The sequence below is a fragment of the Apodemus sylvaticus genome, chromosome 3 (assembly GCF_947179515.1).
Source record: "Apodemus sylvaticus chromosome 3, mApoSyl1.1, whole genome shotgun sequence".
NCBI classification, from domain to species: domain Eukaryota; kingdom Metazoa; phylum Chordata; class Mammalia; order Rodentia; family Muridae; genus Apodemus; species Apodemus sylvaticus.
Genome location: NC_067474.1, coordinates 63,013,096 through 63,036,222, shown reverse-complemented (window position 1 = coordinate 63,036,222; position 23,127 = coordinate 63,013,096). Strand labels below are relative to the sequence as shown.

Below are 23,127 nucleotides of genomic sequence, written 5' to 3'. Positions count from 1 at the left end.
CACTATCGTCAAGTCACAAAGTGTAAGAGGTCTGTATGCCCATGCACTAGCATCTACCACTTCACACACTGCTCCCAATAATGAGCTACCTGGGATCCCAAATGCCAGAACAATGAAATAAACTCTAACTACATTTACCCAGTCAAGGAACACCCTTTAGCTATTCCTAGTTTATTGTGATATTCTAAAGAAGCTGCCAACTAATCTTGGGGAGCAGGAATCCACAGATTTCGTTACTGGCAAGGTGCCCATCTATTCCAAGGCATACTGCAATACTTTTTATATTACACTTTACTTGAGATCCACAAGGAATAGGAATCTCTGACCCTATACTTCCCTTTCCATCATAAAGTATATATTTGGGTTGCACAAATAATGCCATCCCTGTAATGGTGGAATCAAACCCATTTTGGAATAGTTAAGACAGTTTGGGAGCCAAATAGCCCAGGGTATGGGTTCAGGTAGAACAGTATAACCACAGTGCTCTTTAGTTAGGTGAATATGAGCCCCTAACTGTTGTGTGTCTTTCCATCTAAGTTTATTCTGAGGACCCAAAGGGATGAAATGTGTACATTCTTCTGACTTCTCTGCCTCTCCCTCTCCCCACATCTGTGAGACCAGTGTGGAAAGGACACTGGGGTGAGACTGGAGTCCTTGCACCCTCAATCCTTGACATCCAGCCACCACCACCACCACTCTGAAACCAACTGGACACCTATGGAATCTTGGCCAAGAAAAGCAATAATAGGAGCAGACGCCAAGTCCCTCCTCACCACGATTGTGCAGAACACACCACAGACTTCTCAACCTGAGACATAAAGAACACTTGAGAGAGAGCCTTTCATCCTAGCCTAACATATCTGACTTTGAGAGGAAATTTTAGTGAGAAAGGTGAACCTAAAACCTAACAGATCTCCTGAGGACAGACATTATAGCTCTGGACACATACACTTTCAAATAGGAAAAATTTAAAACTATGACCAAGGATTTGAAGTATGTTTGGTTAACTTCATATTTAACAAGGAAACTCTCTTTTGGAGTAACTGGATTAAATTAATTGCTCAACTATGTCGTAGCTACATAAAGCTTTGTAGCAATAACTTTGGACAGAATACTTGTTTCTAGTTTTAGAACAAAAAAACGATCTGACTAGCTATTTGGGGAAATGGGAAATGTTTACTTCTAAGTTAGAATGCTTTTTTTTTTCCTTTCAGTTAACTTAATTTCTTACTAACCTGTAGTTTATACAACTTCTTAGAGTGACAACTTCTTAGTGTGGCGGGGCAATCAGCTTATAACTTTTGTCATAACTTGTGTGATGTCATTTGATCAACACTGAGGTGGTGCCCTCATGTTAGCTTTACAAATGGCAGAGACAATCTTGTCCATGGACATGAACCTGGCAAGAAGAACAGAAAGATTTAAGAACACAAAGACTGAGCTTGCTTTCTATTATATTAAATTCCTCTCATTTTTATTGTTCCTATATTCATGTGTCTCAAATTATTTAGAATAATCTGATTAATGTAATCTGGTCTTGCCGGGCAGTGGCGGTGCACACCTTTAATCCCAGCACCTGGGAGGAAGAGGCAGGTAGATTTCTGAGTTCGAGGCCAGCCTGGTCTACAGAGTGAGTTCCAGGACAGCCAGGACTACACAGAGAAACCCTGTCTCAAAAAAAACCAAAAAAAAAAAAAAAAAAAAAAGTAATCTGGTCTTAATCCAATTTTCATAAGAGGAGAAACCAAAAACAAACTGTTTGTCAATGAACAAGAGGCCCAGACCTCTTCAGTATCATGTATTTCAAAGAAACAAATGTATTTAAAAAGTGTGTGTGTATGTGTGCATGCATGTTTGTATGTATGTGTACATACATGAATGTGTGTGTATGCATGCATGTGCATGTGAGTACATGTGCAAGTGTACAAGTGTGTACATGTATGTGAGGACAAGAGGTCTTCCCTGAGTTTGTTCCTTAGAGACTGTCTCTCTTGTATTTTAAGGGAAAGCGTCTCACCGGGATCTGGGAGTCACTATTGAGATGAGGCTGGCTGTTTGATGAACTCCACAGACTCTCCTGTCTCCATCTTTTAAGTTAGTTCTGAGAATTGAACTCAGGTCAATTACCAGGGTATCACTCCAGCCCCTCAACATAGTTTTAAACTACCTTCCATTTCATCTTAGCTTGAGGAACAAGTGACCGTGTTTAAATTAAACTGATAACAGCAATATGCTCCAAAAATACACACATTAGTAACGACATATTATGATTCCAGGTTAATGAATTGTGTCTGCTCTCTACCATATGTTACATTTTCCATGCCACCAGACAGCTCTTTTTCAAACAGACAGAAAATAGTTGCCTCGGCACAGTAGGTTTGTATTCCAAGTCAGTCATGCTTTAGAAATGGCATCAAGGAATAGAAATGTAGCTGCTAGTCTGAGAATTAGATTGGGTATTTGGGAGTAGGGTGAGGGGGTGAGAGGTTATAGGACTCAAGTGTCATGTATGCTAGGCCATATTCCCAGAATCTTGGATCCTTTTCAGTATTACCTATACCAATGGTAGGTATCGGTAATAACTATGATTTATAAACTATGTCACAATACCTACAAATTATTTGTAGTGAAAAACACTAGTGCAAAGACATAGCAATAAAGCTGTGTAGATGAGAGGATGTTCTCTGATGAGCCTAATCTTATCCATAAATATGCACTTTGATGCCTATAATGGCAGCTTTAGAATATGGTTTTTCAAGCTTTTTAAAACCCAACAATTTCCTGGCATGGTAGTACATGCCTTTAATCCCAACACATGGAGAAACATGTGCACACTCACGCATGCACACACACAAGGATTTTAAATGAAATTGAAAGTTTGACTAAAAGGATTGTAGGTTTTTCTAAGATATAAGCTTCTGAAGTATTGATACAAAGTTAAAAGGCCTAAAGAAAACTCATCATAGCTCTGTTCCCTAGCATAAAAACTCAAGATAGACTGAAGAGGTCAGCATTCTTCCAAATCACCACTGACCACAAAACAGTTTTTTCCAAAACAATTGAAACAATACAAGCTTGTGGAGAAGACAAAATAAACACACACATGAAATTCCAAACATTTATGGAATAAAATCCAAAAAATAAAAATGATCCTATAGTAAAAACTAAAGTGGAAAAACATAGAAAGGAAAAGTCAAAGTAACTCTCGTGTCTAAAATTCATAAATGCAGAAAATGCAAACATGATCTACACAAAAGGCAGGAAAAATAAATGGGAAATATTCAACCATCAAATAAATATTAATTACAATACTTAAATCAAATTGGACTAGGGTACAGCCAGTGTCAGAGTGCATGCACAATGCACATATAGTCGTGGATTTGATGTTTGCACCAGAAAGGGGCGAGAACCAGAAAAACGTATGAAACAAGTTTGGTGAGGTTATGAGGATCTGGAGCTTTGAAGTGTCTTGTACCTTGGGTGGCACTGAGTCTGGTTTCAGCCATTTTTTAAGGCCATTTCAGATATTGTTGATTACCAAAATAGTTGTAACTATCGGCTTGATAACCACCACAATGGCAACATGTATCTCAATCTTAAATAATATATTTAAATTGGTACAGACATTTTTTACTGCAATAATATTTATCATATATGATAAAGTATTATCATAGCAGTTTGGTAATAGTAAATCATGATAAAAGAAGAAATGAACTTAATCCATTGAAGTTAATAAATAGATGACTAATTTTTAGAGATTAAAAGGATCATTTTTAAAAGAATTGTTCAAAAAATAGAGTGTATTTGCTTACCACTCTAGAAAAAAATGTATATTTATATACATGTGTGTGTGTGTGTGTGTGTGTGTGTGTGTGTGTGTGAATTATCTTAGTTCAGAGGGGAAAAAAGGAGAATTTTAAAGTAATTGTGTGGTGCCAAGCATGGTAGCTCATGCCTGTAATCCCTGCACTCAGGAGATAAGGCAGGAGGATTTCCTTGAGTTAACTGATAGTTTGAACTATATGTTGAGTTCCAAGGCAGCCTAAGCTATGAGACTGTGACTCAAAAAAATTTACGTTATATTAAAAAGGATACAGTAATCTCAAACTGCTTACAGCTCCTGAGAAGGAGGTGGGCCCTCATGTCTTCTGCAGTGATCCACGATGGGATGTTGCTGGGTTCGGTTCTATAGAGGCCGCCATCTCTGCCGTGCGTGGACAGGAAAGAGCTGGATATCGTTCCTGAGACTCAGGCCCTTACAGCTTTTCCATTTCCCCTTTTGTTGTGTTGCCAGTTTTCCTCTTAGGGCTGAACCCTCAAGAGTGTTCTCAGCGCTCTGACCAATTTTGTGTCTGTGTTAACCAGCACCCACAAGCACAACAAGCACAATCTTCCTTGACCAAGGCTGATAGTCAAAAACAAATATTAAGAAGATAGGTTAACATGTCCATTTAGTAAAATAATAACAGTAGTTGCCCTCTTAGGCTTTGACCCGGTTTGCAGTGCCAGGCACATGTCTTCTTGTACACAAGGTCTCAAATCCAATTAGGAAACAATTACTTGCATAATGGCCATGCCATTATTGTCTCGATAGGCACATCTTGCCCTTGGATTGGTATTATGACATCCAAGCTCCAGTCCTTTCTCTTCCAGTCGCCTGAATAGCACCTGGCAGAACCATCAACTAGTCAGCAGGGAGTAAGCTTTTGCTCAGATTCAACTGTTTTTCTCTATGTCTAGAAACCAAAGTGGGTAGTATATTTCATAACATGTCGTCTAGATCTGGTGAGCAACCAAGAGTGCTGGTGATAGCCTGGATTGTTTGGAAGGCCTCTGGGTTTTCCTTTACCAACAACTCAGAGGGGTATAACCCACTCACTGGGATTTTTACTTACTAACTTATGGCTTCTAGTAGTAGCATTATCCATCCATGTAGAGTACTTCTATTCAAAGGAGTTTGATTGTAATGTATTAAATGTCATATATTTTGGGATACCCAAATAGTTTTGAGTAGAGAATTGAAGAACAAAGTCCTTAATTCTTGAAAATCATTAGCATATCAGTGGCACTTAAAGTCATAAATCTGGATAAAACAGAAGTATAGCAAGGAATTGAGATCATGCCATCTATTACAGTCAGGGTGATGAGGATTGGCAATGGGGACTGAAGTGGAACCAAGAGAGAGAGAGATGTACCCCCACCCAAAGTATATAATGAGTAAGGTGATTCACTGTGGGGCAGCTGGACAGCAACCTGACGACAGTAGGTCCATGTCAGAATGAGAGGAGAGTAATTGGGAGCAATGAACACAAACAGCTGTCTGTGACAGAGTGCTTGCTGTGTACTGTGGACAACCTGTGAGTGGGAAGAAGGATTAGTTGCATGAAAACATCATCAACATGTCAGATTCAAACGATGAGTGAAATACAATCATGGCAATCCTTGCTGGAAGCTTTGGAATGGCTGTTCCAAATGTACACATATCAACAAGTACAAGACTGAGTTTGGGCACCAAAAAAAAAAAAAAAAGGTAGCCTTGGGCTCTGCGTTTTCCTGAAAGCATCCATGGTCTAGGCAGAAACCACACATTAGATAATTATTACAGGCTTTTTATTTTTTTTTAAATCTAGATTTAGTTTGTTCTTAAAGTTGTGATGACCAGTGTTTGCAGACGATGGCTGGCAGCATTTCTCATTACTCTCATGGGGAAACACAAATTACATCCCCACTTAATTTAGAACCACAACTGCATTACTCAATTATCACAGAAATTCTCTTATTTAGACATCTATGTGCATATATTCCTAATGTACAATGTGTGGACTGTGATATCATAATCCACCAACGATGACTATATGATCTGAAGCATTTAAACTGAGATAATTATTTATTATTTATCAATTCATTTATTGTGCTAAAGATAAAGCTGATGGAATTATGTACCCTAAGCAAGAGCTCTACTAGGTGCGGCATAATTAAGAGAGCATGACTAATCCAGTTTACTTTTCATTGCTGTGATAAAACAACCACTAAAAGCAAACTGGGGGAGGGAAGGGTTCATGCCATATAACTGAGGGAAGTCAAATCAGGAACTCAAAACAGGAGCAGAGGCAGGGATCATGGAGCTTTCTGGTCTGTTCGCCATGGCTTGCTCAGCTTGCTTTCTTAGAAAACCCAAGACCACCCGCCCAGTAGTGGCTCTACCACCATCAATCATTACTCTAAAATTCCTCCACAGACTTTCCCCAGGCCACTCTGGCGGAAGCAGTTCCCCAACTGAGATGCCATCAAGTACTTCTACCTTGTATCAAGTTGACAAAAGCAAACAAGCACAATGACCAAAGAGAAGAAAGCTGAATTACAACTTCAGTCTTATTCCTTATCCTTCAGATTCAGACACAAACATTTGGGTTGATGCCCATAGAGTATAGAGGACTTTCAACTCAACTGCAAAAATATGAATAAAAATATGTGGCAACTTGTTATAGAGAATACATAGCGAGAAATCAGATAGCAAAGGGTACCTGCAAGATAGGTTCACTTGATAGAAAGCACAGATGTCAACCTATACCTGCAGCCTGCTTCCCCCGCATATTAATGTGCTGGATCTGTAGAAACATTATAATTGCTAGGCTCCTCATACATGAAATGGAGATAATTAATATTTAATTGGTAAATATTAATTAATAATTAATTAGTAATTAAATATTAATTAATTAATATAGACTCTGGCATGCCTATGAAATGCCTAGTTAAAATAAACAGGACAGCCAGGACTACACAGTGAAACCCTTTCCCAAAAAGCCAGAAAATAAATAATAAACAGAACAGGAAAGATGGCTTAGAGGTTAAGCGCACTTGTTGCTCTTCCAGAGGACCAGGGTTCAATTCTCAGCACCTATGTGGAAGTTAACAACTATCTTTAACTCCATTCTGTGGCGGGGGGGGGGGGGGGGGGGGGGGGGGGGGTTCCCAACACCTTCTTCTGCTGACTGTGGACATTTGCATGTGTGTACTGACACTCATACAGACAGAATACCCATGTACATAAAATAAAATAAAACCTCCAGGCAGTGGTGGCACACACCTTTAATCCCAGCACTTGGGAGGCAGAGGCAGGCAGATTTCTAAGTTTGAGGCCAGCCTGGTCTACAGAGTGAGTTCCAGGACAGCCAGAGCTACACAGAAAAACCCTGTCTCAAAAAAAAAAAAAAAAACAAATAAAATAAAATAAAACCTTTTTGTTAGCCTAATAATGTATAAGTATAAAAAAATTAATAAAGAAATGAGCCCAAGACACTTATCTATTAGAATATGAGAAAAATGAGATTTTGTTATATACAAGAAAACAGAACGTCTGTGTGTTTATCTGTAACCCAGTGTGAGGTAACCCAGTGTGAGTTACATTTTCCTCATCTTGACAGTCCTTTATTAAAAAAAAAAAAAAGATGGCTCAGAGTTTTTGCCAAATGTTTTATGGTTCAAATGGTGAAACCCAGAAGTAGTTCTCACTGTAATTGCAGCAATAATATATTGGGCACTAATTATTAATGATAATGATACCATACGCAGGCCTATTACTGTGTCATATAAGAACTTTTCATAGTATGTTTCCTTAACTCCAAAGCTGTAAAACTACTCCCAAAAAGCCAGCAGGCAATGTTCCTTTTCCTTCTTCTCCACAGCTGTCTCATCTTGCGGCTAGGTTCCACTTTCTGTATGTCACTGGTGTATTTCAACAGCTAGCGGGCATTCAGACCTTGAACTAAAGGGTCCTGACAGTCCCTGCTCTGTCTGACTTCCATGATTATTCAGCTCATGGTCTTTTCTTCTTAAATCTATTCCTCCTCTGCTCCTGAAAGAGGTTCTTTCATAGCTATTCAACTGTTTCACATAACCAACTGTTAACTTCTTTATTCCTCTGCTTCTAAGAAATGGAAGCAAGGTCCAGACTCGGAGCCTTTGGACAACTCCAGGGAGGACACATAGTGAGATCACTGTGTAATCAGCACTACAGGGCTGTGCTCAGCAGTAATCCCTCAGTGACCCTGGCTGTGTCCTCCATGGGCTGAGGGAGGAGTAGAGTGGGCTCCTCCCAGGGAGGAAGGGTCAGCTAAGGACTACACAGTGAACCAAAAGAGCAAACAGGCATGAGCCATGGCACCCAAGGCCTCTTCTGTCTTGCAGACTTTGCAAATGGGCATCAAGCATTTCTCTGGACTCTTCGTGTTGCTGTGCATAGGATTTGGTCTCTCCATCTTGACAACCATTGGTGAACACATAGTGTACAGGCTGCTGCTACCACGAATCAAAAACAAATCCAAACTGCAGTACTGGCTGCACACCAGTCAGGTGAGTTCTGTGGGACTTTGTGCCGGTGTTCCCATACTTAAGAATTCCTGAGGAAGTTAGTCAATCAGAAAATGGCAAGAGATGAAGAGAGGAGCGGTCAAGTATGCAGGGGTGGGACTCCCTCTATTCCACATCTCCCCATAACCTGAGGACTCACAGTATCCCCTCCTTTCCTGAAATACTACTGCTGCCCATAGAAGATACATTATAACTAATTTTGAGCCCAGTTTCACTTCACAAAAATCATCTGAAGAGACGATGTGAACATTCCATTCCCTACTGATTTTTCTATGTCAAAGTGAAAGCCAGTAAGAGTCTCAAGTTTCTGTTTGCTTCTAGTTGTCTCCCATTTCCCTGGTCTTTGTTTCTCTGCCAAGAGTTCTGAGGCCTGCTTGCATGAGACCACGTCTTGTAGAAACAAGGTTTTCTCTTGTAAGATAGACATCAACACCTAATTTACAGAGATAATTAAAACTGCTGACACAGATCATTTAGACACATTTCTTTTTTATTATTATTCATTTATTTATTTACATCCCAAATGCTGCCCCTTCCCAGTCCCTCCTTACTCTGAGAGGGCAGCTCCCTCCCTAGCATCCTCCCATCCTGGTGCATCAAGTCTTTGCAGGACTAGGCACATCCTCTCCCACTGAGGCCAGACAAAGCAGCCCTCTGCTAGATATGTCCTGAGAGCCTTGGATCAGCCCAGGTATGCTCTTTAGCTGGTGGCTCAGTCTCTGGGAGCTCTCAGGGGTCCAAGTTACTTGACACTGTTTGTCTTCCTATGGGGTTACCATCCTGTCAGTTCCTCCAACCCTTCTCCGACCTCTTCCATAGCAGTCCCCAACTTCCGTCCAATGTTTGTCTGTAGGTATCTGCATCTGTCTCAGCTGCTGGCTAACAGCTCTCAGAAGGCTGCTATGCTAGGCTCCTGTCTGCAAGTACAATATAGCATAATTAATAGGGATTGTGAGGGATTGATACCTGTCCATGGATGGGTCTCAAAAGGGGCTTGCCACTGGTCATTCCTTCAGTCTCTGCTCTATCTTTGTCCCTGAATTTCTTTTAGACAGAACCAATTTTGGGTCAAAACTTTTGTAGGTGGGCTGGGGTCCCCATCCCTCCACTGGGGTTCCTGTCTGGCTCCTGGAGGTGGTCTCATCAGGTTCCATATCCCCACAGTTGGGCATTTCAGCTAAGGTCATCCACACTGACTCCTCATCCTGGGTCTCTGGGGCTTCCTAGAGATTCCTACCACACCCCCCATCCCCCACAGCTGCATATTTCCATTCTTTCTCCTAGCCCTCTGGCCCTCTCTCCTGTCTCTCCCCAAGCCTGATCCTGTCCCCTAGTCCCTTCCCCTCTCCTCTCTCCCATCCAGGTCCCTCCCTCCCTCTACCTCCCATGACGGATTTTGTCTCCCCTTCTAAGTGGGATTGAAGAGTCCTCACTTGGGCCTCCCTTCTTATTTAACATCTTATGGCCTGTGGGGTATATCATGGGTATTCTGCACTTTTTTGGCTAATATCCACTTATCAGTGAGTACATACCATGCATGCCCTTTTGAGTTTGGGTTACCTCACTCAGGATGACATTTTCTAGTTTCATCCATTTGCCTGCAAAATCATCTCTCTCTTTGTGGAAACCCAATGTGGACATCCATGGTACAATCAGAGGGTGTGTCAGAAAGGAAGGACTTTAGCAAATTGCATGGTTTCATCTGACCATGTAAATGGATAAGCCCCCCCCCCCCCCCAGTGTGGGCTTCCTTCTGCCTCCTGACGCTGCATGCCTTGCCTCACCTCTTGAAGGTGAGGCTAGATCAGTTCTGCTTTTGATGTCATTCTGGTACTTGTTTTCTTGATCTGTGTTTTTCTTGTTTGTTTGGCTTTCGCTTTGTTTTCTAGACAGATAAGTTTTCTCACAGCTGGACCCTGTTCCTCATACTTTCTGGAGGAGTCTTTGCTTTCCTTGAAATCTGCAGACAAGTGACAGTCTCTGTTCTAAGCTAAAATAATCAAATTCTCATGAAACCAGTTTTCCTTTCTTGTTTTGGTTGTGTTAGTCTGAACTCTGACAACTTTACAAGGCTTTGTACCACACAGGATATGTTGGTTGTCACTTCTATCAGATACCGTTTCACCACCCAAAGCATTTGTTCTTGCAGAAATAATTAGCTATCATTTAGAATCCTTGTTTCCTTGCAAGGTGTGGCTGAATGTTGACCTAATTTCATGCATGCCTAAAGTTTTTGTTAAAGAAACCACAGTTTGTAACTACTGGATAATCTGTGGGATCACAAGCAGTGTTTTGTCCCCTGAAACACACAGTTCAAATGATCTTTACAAATCTGTTCTTCCTACCAGAGGTTTCACAGAGCATTAAACACATCATTTGTAGAAGAAAAGCAGCCACGTTCCAAGACAAAACGTGCGGAAAAGAGGTAAGAAGTCAAACCTGTCTTTGCCCTTGTTAAAAAAGAAGTTTAGACTTGTGATACTAACCCTTTTTCAAAAGGGGACTTGATAAACAAAATCAATACAAATACATGGATTTTTCAGTTACAATGAAATAAAATAGAAAATAAACACATCTGTGCAAATATACATAAGTGTGCACTGGAATGCAACATAGACAAAAGGGCAAGTATGGGCTTCAGAGCCTGGCATCTGGGGCCCTCCCTGTCTCCAACATTTAACAGTGTGTGTCACTTAACATCTATGCCTCAGACTCCTCATTTGCAAAATAGGTAAAAACAGTATCCACTCCTCAGAGTTGCTATAAGTCATAAATGAGATAGTCAGCTAAAAGCCTTCAAAGTAAAGCGAATGCCCAATAAATACTAGCAAGTGTCATGTACCCAATGCACAGAACCCATCCCTGGTGGGCACAGCTGGCAATCTTTTTCACCTGGAATTGCCTTCTTGACATATTTCAATTCCCCACCTCTCCAGTACTCCTAAAATATATGGAACATGCTACAGAGATGCCTGATAAGACCAACTCTTACAGCTCCCTAGAAAAGGTCTTCACTAATAGGAAGAATTAAAAGCTTCAAAGGTCCACACCTTCATCCCCGCCAGCCTGCAGCTGGCTCTGTCCTCATCCAAGACGACTGAAGATGTCAGAAGCACTTGGGTCTGCTGCCTGTCGGCCTCTGCTGCAGCTTCCCCCGGCTGCTTTCCTGGATCTCTCACTGGCCCAGAAACCTCAGATAGTGCATTGGCTCTGAGAATTGGTGGCACATCTTCAACTCAAAGCTGGAATTTCTGGGTAGTTTTAAAATCTGGCACTAACAGCTCTCATTGCTAACAGAAGGAAAATGATATCCAATAGGATTCTTGTCTAGTTTATATCTCCTCTATGGCTGTTCTAGTCCCTTCCTTCTAGCTTACATCTATAATCTCTAAAAGATTACATTTATAATCTCTTAAGGTTCACTTTCCAGTCACAGAATGACTTGTCACCTGGTTGTCAGTATGGTATCCCCCCCCCCCCCCCCCCCCCCCCCCCGTCACAGTGCAAGTCGGCTAGTGACAAACTACAGACTAGTCAGGTCACAGCTGTTCTGTTACCCTAGAGAAAGTTTTCTATCACTCTTTAACCAGAGAAACATAAGAAGACATAGCTGTAAAATACTGTCTTAAAATTACAGAACAATTTTTTCCAGGAATAGACACAAGAAGTCAGTGACCCTGTCCCTTTAATGGGACTCTTATATATGTACCTCACCTATGCTGAAAGCCAAATGCATCTCATCACTCAAAGTACCCACTCTTCTTGCAGATCCCATTCCTTACTCTGACAAGGAGCTAAGACACAAATGTCTTTATCACTGTGACCCAATTAATCCTCAACCTGCCACTAACAGACTTGTGACAGCACATAGGATACCGCGGATTGAGTGGGGCTGCTGGGGGTACTTGGTGACTGGAGAAACTTTAGCCAACAATGGAAATGATTCTGATAAGCTGGCTATGCTCTGGAGAGACTGGACTGCAGCACTGGGGCTGCAAGCGATGGAAAATATTGTGAATGGCGGTTTCCTATGGCAACCCCCCTACAACTCAGAGCCTGCAACCTTCCAAACTCACTGGGTTTGAAGTCACGTTCATTTTACATAACTTTTCCAGTGAAGCCGGTTTTGTTCATTTTGTTATAAAATCTTCTAACTAGACACCTCATCTGTCTGTTGAAGCATCAGCCACCTTGTATTCATTGGCAGCTTAAAGCCATACACTGATTACCAGAGCAGTGATGCTAGCAACTAGAGTATGTTACAAAGAAGTCCGGCTTTTGCTTATTATTCTGTTAGATTTCCACATAGATGCTGCAAGGTTTAGATGACCAGACTGCCTGCCTCTAAGTAGCAGATCACTACAGGAGTGTAATAAAGTAGGCAGACAACTGTGCTGTCCGACTGTCAATTATTCTATACTAGAGTCAGGTTTGCTTCCTTTCTCTCTTCTCTGAGAAGAATAAAATACAAATGTCCATGCCATCATGTCATATCTTCCTCCTCTGTTCTCCACATTTACTGAAAGAGTTTGGAGGGACAGATGAATAGAAGATTAACGTGAGATTGGTGACTTGGAGAAATTCTAGGCCACGGGACCGAGACAACCTTAATGTACATCTAAGACCCATTTAATACACATAAATATATCAAGAGATTTTTATATGTAATCTTTAATTTACTAATGTGAAAAGTAAGAGGCTAGAAGAGAACTTCTGACCACATCACCTCTGATTCTAAGGTCCAGAAGCAGCTGTAGGTAGAATCACTATAGAATTTCCCCCGACACCATGACACAGCTAAAGTGAACTCTGGTGCTCTCTATATCTATGAGATTTCAACAAGGGTAATAGTATGGAATGACCAGAAGGTTTGGAATGTGTTTATGTTAATGCCCTGGGCAGGTTTCAGTCAGCTTCTGCTGTGTGAGATGTCACCCGAAAACTTAATAACAAAAATGAATTGCTTACTGATCTGCGGATCAGCTGGGCTCATGCATGTATCTGTAGCCAGGCTGGGGAAAGGGAAAAGCAGCTAGGAGCAGTCTGATCAATTGTCCTCTGCTGGGCCAACCAGGAACCCTGTAGACTTTCTCCAGGTCTGCCACCCATCAATAGATCAAAGAGGGCTTGCACTGTACCTGCAGAGATTTGAGAATGACAATGTGTGGGGTCTTTAAAACTTAGGCTTGGAACTTCTCAATCTTCCTAGTGCCCAAAACAAATAATGAGACCAAAGCCAAGGGTGGTGGCTCATGGCTGAAAATCCCAGCACTTGGGAGACAAAACCAAAAGAATTACCATCAGTTGGAGACTAATCTGGACTATATAATGAGTTCCAGGCCAGCCTGGGCTAAAGAGTGAGACCTTGTCTCAAACAATGTTATGAAGCTAGACCTCAGAGACCAAAGAAAGAAGCCATGGATTAAAAAGGAATAAAGACTTAGAAGACCTTGGCAATCCACTTCTGGGCCAAGCAACATAGGATCATTCTAAGTTCTTGTGTTTTGCTATTCATTTCTCCTCCCCTTGTCTTTCCCACCCCAGGGCCTCCACTCCCTCTCTCTTGGGCAATTAGGAGTCCAGAAATAAAGCTGATTCAATTTTATGGAAACAAAACATAGGGATTTAATAGGGGTTTCCTACTGTGCTGCACCATGTGGTAAACTGCAAAAGTGGTCATAATCTTCCTCTTCTTCCTCCTCCTTCTCCTCCAGGGTGGAAGGAATCAGTAGTCACACTGCTTAGTTTAAGCTGTTCTCACAGTGAGAAACATCCCATTGTATCCAACTGTCAAGGTGTATTTAGAAACATGCCTGGTTTCCTCCCTCCCACAGTCACTGGCATTGTACAGCCATGTCTGCGTGACAGTGGCAAGTGGTATATGCAAGTCTGAAGACATTGTACGTCTATTTCCAGTCATCATCAACTCAGCAGGAATCAGGGATACTCTTGTTTGCAAGCATCAAACTTGACTGGTCATTCTGAACCTATATAGAGTCACCTCTGTGATGAGAAACACTGTGCTAAAACCTTTGTTAATATGTCTTTATTCTCCCCTGAAGCCAAGTATGGCCCAGAAGGGCTAAAAGTCAGTCATAAAGTATTACAAACCTATGACCAACCAATCAGCCAGCCAGTGCTTAGGCACTACCCCAGAACAAAGAGATCCTTCAGTCTTACAAGGGCTTAATCCCTATAGTCATAGGCCGTCTCCAGGCAGCACTGCTTTCTGAACATTGCCTATAGGTAAGGTATGAAAATGTACCTAGGTGTGGAAAAGATGGCTCAGCCTGCTCTGCAAGTATGAGAATTGAATTGAATCCTGAACACCCAAATTAAAGTCTAACATGATTATATCTGCCTGTAACTCCAGCATTGGGGAATGGGGTAAGGCAGATCCTGAGAGCTTATTGGCTAGCCAAAAGGTGACGTTGTGTCCCCTGTCTAAAGCATAAGACAAAAGGTAGCAGAGGAAAACACAGGATGTCACGCTGTGCCCTCAACATGTGTTTATCCCGTTCTCCTCTCTCTCTCTCTCCCTCTCTCTCTCTCTCTCTCTCTCTCTCTCTCTCTCTCTCTCCCAACCCTCACACAGAGATACTTTAAATTATTCATAAGACAATGTAACATTTCCCATTTCATCAGAAGATATCCAATTCAAGTTTCAAAGCAACATAAGGCTTGGTAAGACCTTCAATTCAGTTCATGACTCCTATTGTTCCCATGACATTCTAAACAGGCAGTCCATTCATGACTTGGTGATTTCAATTCTACAAATGTAACTAGTTCTCTGCTGTTCACATAGCAGATGGAGAAGATGGACCTGCAAGACAGAAGGGGACTCTGAATTGTCTCTGTTTCCTAGGTCCAACATGGGACCCCAGCAGCTCATGGTATGGAATACTTCCAATCTGAGTCATGACAACCAACGAAAATACATCTTTAACGACGAGGAAGGACAAAACCAGCTGGGTACCCAGACCCACCAGGACATCCCTCTCCCTCCAAGGAGAAGAGAGCTCCCTGCCTCACTGACCACCAATGGGAAAGCAGACTCCCTCAATGTAACTCGGAACTCGGTGATGCAGGAACTCTCTGAGCTGGAGAAACAGATCCAAGTGATCCGACAGGAACTGCAGTTGGCTGTAAGCAGGAAGACAGAGCTGGAGGAGTATCAAAGGACAAACCGGACTTGTGAACCCTAGGCTGTGTCTCTGCTCCCCTCTCTCAGCCCCCTGTACTCTGAGGCCCTCGAGGCACTTTGTAAAGCTCTTTTATATTCATTGACAAAGGTGTGGGGTCTGGCAATGAAGTGAGCTGTTCTTGGCCTAAGATGCAACAGCAGTCCTTCCCACACATGCCCCCAGGTCTCCAGGGTAGGAATCTTTCCAATAGTAGGAACCTATAGTTAATCAGGAGTCAAGTCTGAGGGATCGGTAAGCTGCTGTCAACCTTCTCACCTGGTGCCACCAAAATATTTCTGGTTTTTAGCCCTTTCTCTGCACCTCCAGAAGAGATAAAAACTGTTGCTCATACCTGTGTCTTACTAGGCTGGTTTTTAATATTATTACAAAACAGAATTATCCAGTGTTGCAGATTTGATACAACTCCCCAATCTAAATTTGATCTAACATCCTGAATGAGCAGGGCAGGGGCCAGACAAACTACGACAGAACAGATGTGTAAGAAAATGAATGGAGCTCAGAATGCCCACAGGCCAGGGTTGACCGGCTAGGCTGGCCACGTGCTTGGGCAGCTCTGGATCTCTGAGCCTATCCTGACTAACCTTTGGTAGGAACATGTTGACCCAGTACTATGAATGGCAAAGGGATGCAGAGTGGCAGCGGAGGGCAGGCAGAGAGGGCACCAACAGTGCACAGGTTGCTCTTAAAATAAAGCCCTGGGCCAGAAAGGCAGTTTGGTTAAAGAATGTATTGCACTATACTTCTAATGGAACCAAGCATCTCCACCATAGTGTGTGCCTTCTATAAAAGAAAGAGAGGCAAAGCACGGCCACGGCCTTAGCAGGAACCTTTGCTCTCCACCTAGTTAACGCCTGTAACAGGGTCTGTGAGCTGACACTGCATTAGGGGAAACAGCACACCATAGGTGAGGCTGTTTTCAGATCAATGGCCACCTCTGTTAGTCTGAGGAATCCCAGGAGCAACCAGAGAACATCACAAACGTCAAGTACTGGAGTCTGCCCTGCTTCACCACCTCCCATCTTGCTCGTCCCTGATGAGTTATGGTAAGTTCTAGTCTGATTGTCCTCCCGGTTCCATTTAATGCCCTCAGAGATTGATGTGATTAGCCTAGCTTCCCCTCTGTTTAGGCATCACTTTCTAGTCATACAATTGCTTGGCACGAAGGAAAGAAACATGAGCTCTCTAGATTTCCTGTATGTTCCCAACTGTTGGCTAGATAATCATCTAAGGCCGTCATTATAATGCCAATTGCCAAGACTCTTAACCAAAAGTAATGTCGGGAGGGCTTAGAGGTGGGCTCAGACTCCTAATGCTAGGCAACACCCTGGGGCACACCACAGCCCTAAAGTTACTCTCAGAGAAGCACTGCTCTGGAAGTTTGGCTACCTCTAGGCATGTCAGAGGCAGAAGCCTGTCGCCTTTTCTCCTCTTCAGCACCCAACTACTGACTGGTTTCCACGCCCCCAACCTACACCAGGGTTCCATCTGAAAGTAGACCTTCTTGTTGACCAGTTCGTACTGCTTCATCTTCTAGGCTCTCACTTCTCCAGTCATTGTAATGTACAAAGAATGCACAACGGTGCCCTAAGGAGTGCTCAGATCATTAAAAGGGGCATCAGTGGCACAACTCCTCCCACTTTGGGACACACTATCTGCACTCTACCAAGAGCTACAAAGATTCCCACCTAAAGATATAAACTTGTTAATCAGAACCCTTGAGGAAGGAGTTACACGGAAGAGTCAACCTGGGAGTGCAAGTAAGCTCTAGAGACATTCAAGAGGAGGCAGGGGGACTTTAAAAAGACTTCTGCTTCACAGAGTCAACATTTCAGTGAGGGGGAGAAGCCCTGATAACAGTGGACAAAGTACTTTGCAGCGTCCTCATGCCCACCACATTCTCACCCCAGCGGGCCTCAGCTGCCTTTGGCAGGTTCCATCCCTTAGCCATTCCCACCCATCTGTAACAATGTCCTGGGAGCTCTGCTCCAAGCATCCCTGGTTGCCTGTTCAGCCTGCAAGGCTGATGTATAGTGTACCTCAATTCACATGACAGCCACGCTCCTATCGTACATGGACATTTGTTCAACGGCTCAGCTAGCTACTTAAGGGAACACAGAGGTGAAATCTTTTGTAAAGAATTCTTTTGTAATGCAAACCAATTATCCCTTAAGGTATCTGTTTTGTAAGTTTGGATTTTTGTATATCTGGTTTATCTTAAGCTTCTCGACTGAGGCATTCTAAGTAGCAAAGTATCCTGCCTACCCACAGAGCAGAGAACCAGTGTGCATTCTTAAGGGAAACTACTTGGCCAAACTGGCCAGGATGCAGCAAGCAGCAGCAGGAACAGAGCAGGCTGACTGCTGTCAACACTGCTTAAGATGCTTTCACATCCTGGGGGGAAAAACAAAACATAAGTGCTTGTGAAGCAGTTTCATGATAAATAGCAAAAAAAAAAAAAAAAAACAAAAACAAAACAAAAAAACAAAAAAAACAAAAACAAAAAAATTTAATGGTAGTAATTGATCAGTGTTTTGCAATTTGTGAAACAGTGTGCTGTGTTTTGTACAAAGATTTCACAAAAGGGAGAGTCCTTCCAAACCTTTGTTGTGCTCCACCTCAGCTCCCTCACCTCTCCTCAGACTCACAGTGGAAAGCTCCAGGGGCAGGGCTGGTAGAAAGAGCTAAGGGATATTGTGTGGCCTCCTGAGCTCCGATTTCATTGGCTCAGAAAAGCCTCCATCCCCATCTTCCAACCCGGCTCCAGTGTGTGTGTGTGGGGGGGGGGGCATGAATGTGACAAACCGTCCCCCACTCCAAGCCCATTCTCCAAGGGGGCCTACACAGGGAGCACTTAAAGCAAAGAAAGGAAAAGTTCCACAGTGTATCTGCCACAGAGGAGAGAGAATTCTTCCAACAAATAAGAAAAGGAAGTTAGAACAGGCTGGATAGCCAGAGGCGGCCATATGGACCTAAGAAGTTGGGGTCTGTAGTGTGCCTGGATTTTCTATTATAAGATTTGCACAAACCCTGTATAGGAATGGCTGCTTCCCTCCCACCACCACCCCTGAAATGTACATGAAGCTACTCAGAACACAACTGTATCACTGAGGTAACTCCTTAGTGTTAGGTCCAAGACAGCCTTGAGCAACATGGACCACCACTTTGTGTGGATCAAGAAGACAAGAAACTACTTTGGAGTCTTTGAAAAAGCAAGCCAGAAAAATCCACTGAGTCTTCAGCAGAAATCACTTTTCTAGACATTAAAACCATTCACCACCCGCACTGTTTTGTTACATTTCTCCCCGACCCTACTCCCTACTTCTGCCACCAAACACATCTGGGCTAGGGATTCCTCACTCTTCTTTCATTTAGCTGTCAGTCATTTTATGAAAATGAAGTGCTTCTAAGTATTTCCTTAAGGTCTGTGAAGAGTATTTGCCCTGCGTCTTCATTTCCGTGTGTGTGCAACTGCTCTGCTCCAAGAACTGCAACGCTGTCTTGTGAGCATGACGTGAACAGGCTGTTTTGCTCCAGCCACTTTTCTTGTACAACTATGAGGATGGACTAGATGTCCTTGGGTCTTTTCCATCTTCAGTTTCTATGACTGTGGAATAAATGTTCAGACAGAAACTTAACTTTCTGTTGTGTTGCCGGCATTCATTGGGGATTAGAATACTTCCAAGACCCCAGGCCCTTCCTCAAAGGGACCCATTGACAAAAGACTTATGCATATTTCTTTGTCTAATCAACAGCAGCACAAGATGTGCAGAGAGAAGGAAGAGCACGGGCATTAGGAAGCAGGAGCACCTTTATATGAGAAAGACATTGTAGGGAAAAAAGCGCCCTTCATTGGGTCTCTAAACACTCTGCCCAAATTATACTCCTGTAGTAATTCAACAAGAACATCCTAGTTTGCATTTACACATCAGCAGCTAAACCACAACAGTGGAAAGGGCAGGTATGGTCTTAGCCTGGGGGACCTTCTCTTAACTTGATCTTTCCAGGTTTAATAAACATACCGTAATAGCTAACACTTAGGCACAGTCAATATAATATAATGAAGTTTAATCATGTGATTATATTACCACCATGTGATACTAAATACTTCAGATATAGTCTACAATAGTCAGGCACAGATAGTTTACAGGTAGAATAAAGTCAGAGATTACAGGTGGAAGAAACATGTCAGAGATTTTGTGACCTGCCCAAGGTCATGCAGCTAACAACAGTAGTAGCTAATCTACTACTGTTATCTACTACAACACCATCATAGTACGTGTGCACAGAGCACAACCATAAGAGTACTGTCAGTATTTTGCTCAATGCCTGCCTCTTGCTCCTCTAATCTTACTCTGACCCAAGCCTCAACTTGACCAGCTCTACAGATCAGAGGGAAGCTGAAATCACTGTACTTGACTGCTCACTCAGACTCGATTCTCAGACCCCAGCACCCAATGCCACAGAAATAACTGATTCTGCATTTGTTCTGCTATCCAAGTCTTGCCAAGCACTGGTGCAAACTGCTCCAAGTCACTCAGCAGTCCTACAGGATGCAGGCAGTTTCTGACAACCCGAGCAGTCTCAGCAGCTTGCAAACTTGCCTTCATGAATCTTCTAGCCTGACACATTCTCTACACATTCTTTTGAAATATAACCAAGTCAAATCTCATAAAAGCATGAGCTTGCTATAACCTAATAAAACTGCCAACTTCCCTAACACATTTTGCATCATTCATTCTGGAGATCCAGGTATTAAGACAAGTTGCTGGAGAGATAGCAAGGTAATAGGAGATTCTCATCTCAGGGACCCATAAGGCTCAATGTAGTTGTGTATGAGATATACAATCTAGCAATACAATGTCATATGTAGTCTGATAAAGGAATGCACATCAAGGCCAGGGAGATGACTTAGTGGGTAAAGTGACTGCAGTGCATACATAAGACCCTGAGTTCCTTTCTCCAGAACCCATGTAAGAGCCAGGTGTAACAGCATGTATGTATAAACCCAGTGCTCCTATAGCAATATGGGAGGCAGAAACAGGAGAATCTCTGGAAGCTAATATGACCATCAACTAGCCTTGAAACACAGGGGGAAAAAATCTGTCTCAAGCAAGCTGGAAAGTAAGAACTGACACCTGAGTCCTCTAACCTACACACATACACACATACACGTGCTCTTGATACACATATTTACCCATAAAGTTTTTCTGAAAATACATTAAGTCCTACAGCAGCAAAGATATAACTCTGCTCTTCATGTGTGTACAGGTACAAATGTGCATGTCCTAGTAGTATGGGGACATAGTTGGAGGGTGACAAGCATCTTAAGAAAAAAACGTGCACAAGTCCAGGATGGGGAAACCATAGCAATTAGGGTCCTGGAGGACTTCAAATACTTCAATATGACAAATTTTATTTTATTTTGGATTTGGTTTTTTCAAGGCAGGGTTTCTCTGTATAGGCCTGGCTGTCCTGGAACTCACTCTGTACACCAGGCTGGCCTCGAATTCAGAAATCCGCCTGCCTCTGCCTCTGAGAGTGCTGGGATTACAGGCCTGCGCCACCACTACCTGGCCTTCAACATGACAAATGTTAAGTACAAGCTTTATGGAGTAAGAAGAGAAAGGCAGAACCAAGATCACCCTGATACACTGCATATATCCCCCGTACATGAAAGGATCATAAGCTCGTAGGTTTTCATTCTCATATTCCCTCCCTCTCTCTCCCCAACTCTCTCTCTCTCTTCAATGAGAATGAAAGAGAAGTAAAAGTCTGAGAATCACATGCCAATTGAGTGGCTGGCTCACTTGAGTGGCCCACAACCTGCTACCTCATCTCTAAAGAACAGTCTGGGCTCCTTTTCCGTTCTCACAGCTAACCTTTCAAATCAGCTCATTTCACTGATGTCAGTAACTTGAAATCCTCTAGGCACATCATTATCATATCTATCAATTCTATGGCTTCAATACTGTCTACACTGTCATTCAAAGATAGAATAGTCCATATTAAGAGAAGTTCCAACTGTTGCAGGCTGTCTCTACAGAAATATTAACTTCAAAATTCCCAACAATTCTTTTAGTTACTACCATAAATTAAATTTTCAGTCATAAATATTTGAAATATAAAGAGTTACTCTATAAAGAAAAGCATTTTGAAAGAGAAAAAAAAGGGTTGAATTCACACACAGGTACAATGAGCCAGACTTCTGAAGGGTTGGCAGAAGGAAGGGAGCCCAATTATCCAGACACCTTTACTGAGTACTCTATGCCTCTCCCACATGTTGGGGATTGCAATGTTAAGACACTGGCCCTTCCAAATCCAAATCTTAGGAACTGTGAAACAGGTTGTAAGACCTCAACAGCTAATGTCAGGAATGGACCAAGGTTGAGCAGAAATCCTCAAAAGGTAATGATAGTAACTAGTTGCCTTAATTACTTTTTTATTGCTGTGATAAAACAACATGATCAAGACAACTTACAAAAAAAAAAAAAAAAAAAAAAGCATTTGATTTGGGACTCCGTTCCTGAGGGTGAGAGCCTATTACTACCACATCGAGGAGCACGGGAGCAGACAAGCAGACTTCTCAGCTCTAGTAGCTGAGAAGTGAGCTCTCAGCTACTAGAGCAGTAGCTGAGAGTTCACTTCTCAATCCGCAAGCATGGCAGAGAGCTTACTAGAAACATTATGGAACTTCGAAACCTCAAAGTTCACCTCCTCCTCCAGTGACACTCCTCCTCCAATAAGGCAACACCTCTGAATCCTTCCCAAACAGTGCCACCAGCTGGGAACTCAAATCTACTAGCCTGTAAGAGTCATTCTCTTTCAAATACTACACAAGTCAGGGTATTTCTTTAGATGCACTGAGACTTGGATTAATCAATCAATTGGTTGTCCTCAGACAAAAGCAAGCGAGCAAACAAAAACACCCCCACAAAAAAATCTTGAAGTGCAAAAATAACAGCATTCCAACCAGTGAATCATAATGGGCATGGAGACTGTATCTCTTCTTACAAGAATAGCCACCAGGATCCCGGGAGGTCTGGAAGACACTATCAAATCATTTATCACTTCAACGGAATATACATCATTCTCTAAGTATAGCATTCCACTGCCCTTGGAGGACAAGGGTAGCTAGTAATCTCAACAGAGAATAAGAAATAACAAAGTACCCCCAGAGATATCCATGAAGAACATAACGTAATAGCTAGCACCAGAAATAGCTCAATACCTTTGAAAGGGATCCCTGAGAGAAAATAGAGATAAACCTTACATAAGACATATGCCTCACATTGAGCATCTCTGATTTTGGTCACTATTATTTAAATGTTTCTAAGAGAAAGCAGGGGGAAGGAAAGAGGGAGAAGGGAAGGGAGTGGGAGAGAAAAGTAAAGGAGATAAAGAACTTGTCTACAATATGGAACACTTTCTACTTTAAATTGAGAAACTTTCCCATAAAGATAGTACCATGTAATTTTCCTATGGATGTAGAGCTGTTATTTCTAACTTTAGAATGTCAAGTTTGAAATTCCTCTCAGGATCTGAAAAGCTGTTT

The 23,127-nt window shown here is 42.3% G+C and overlaps 1 protein-coding gene across 1 annotated transcript in view; it reads left to right on the top strand.

The window, feature by feature from the left end:
• Grin3a (glutamate ionotropic receptor NMDA type subunit 3A) overlaps positions 1 to 15,575 on the top strand; it is a 188,516-nt gene extending 172,941 nt beyond the window's left edge. The window contains exons 7-9 of the mRNA XM_052175785.1: positions 8,188 to 8,352; positions 10,719 to 10,795; positions 15,236 to 15,575. Coding sequence (XP_052031745.1) covers positions 8,188 to 8,352; positions 10,719 to 10,795; positions 15,236 to 15,575 — 582 coding nt within the window. The remainder of the gene's footprint in view (positions 1 to 8,187; positions 8,353 to 10,718; positions 10,796 to 15,235) is intronic.
• The last annotated feature ends 7,552 nt before the right edge of the window (positions 15,576 to 23,127 follow it).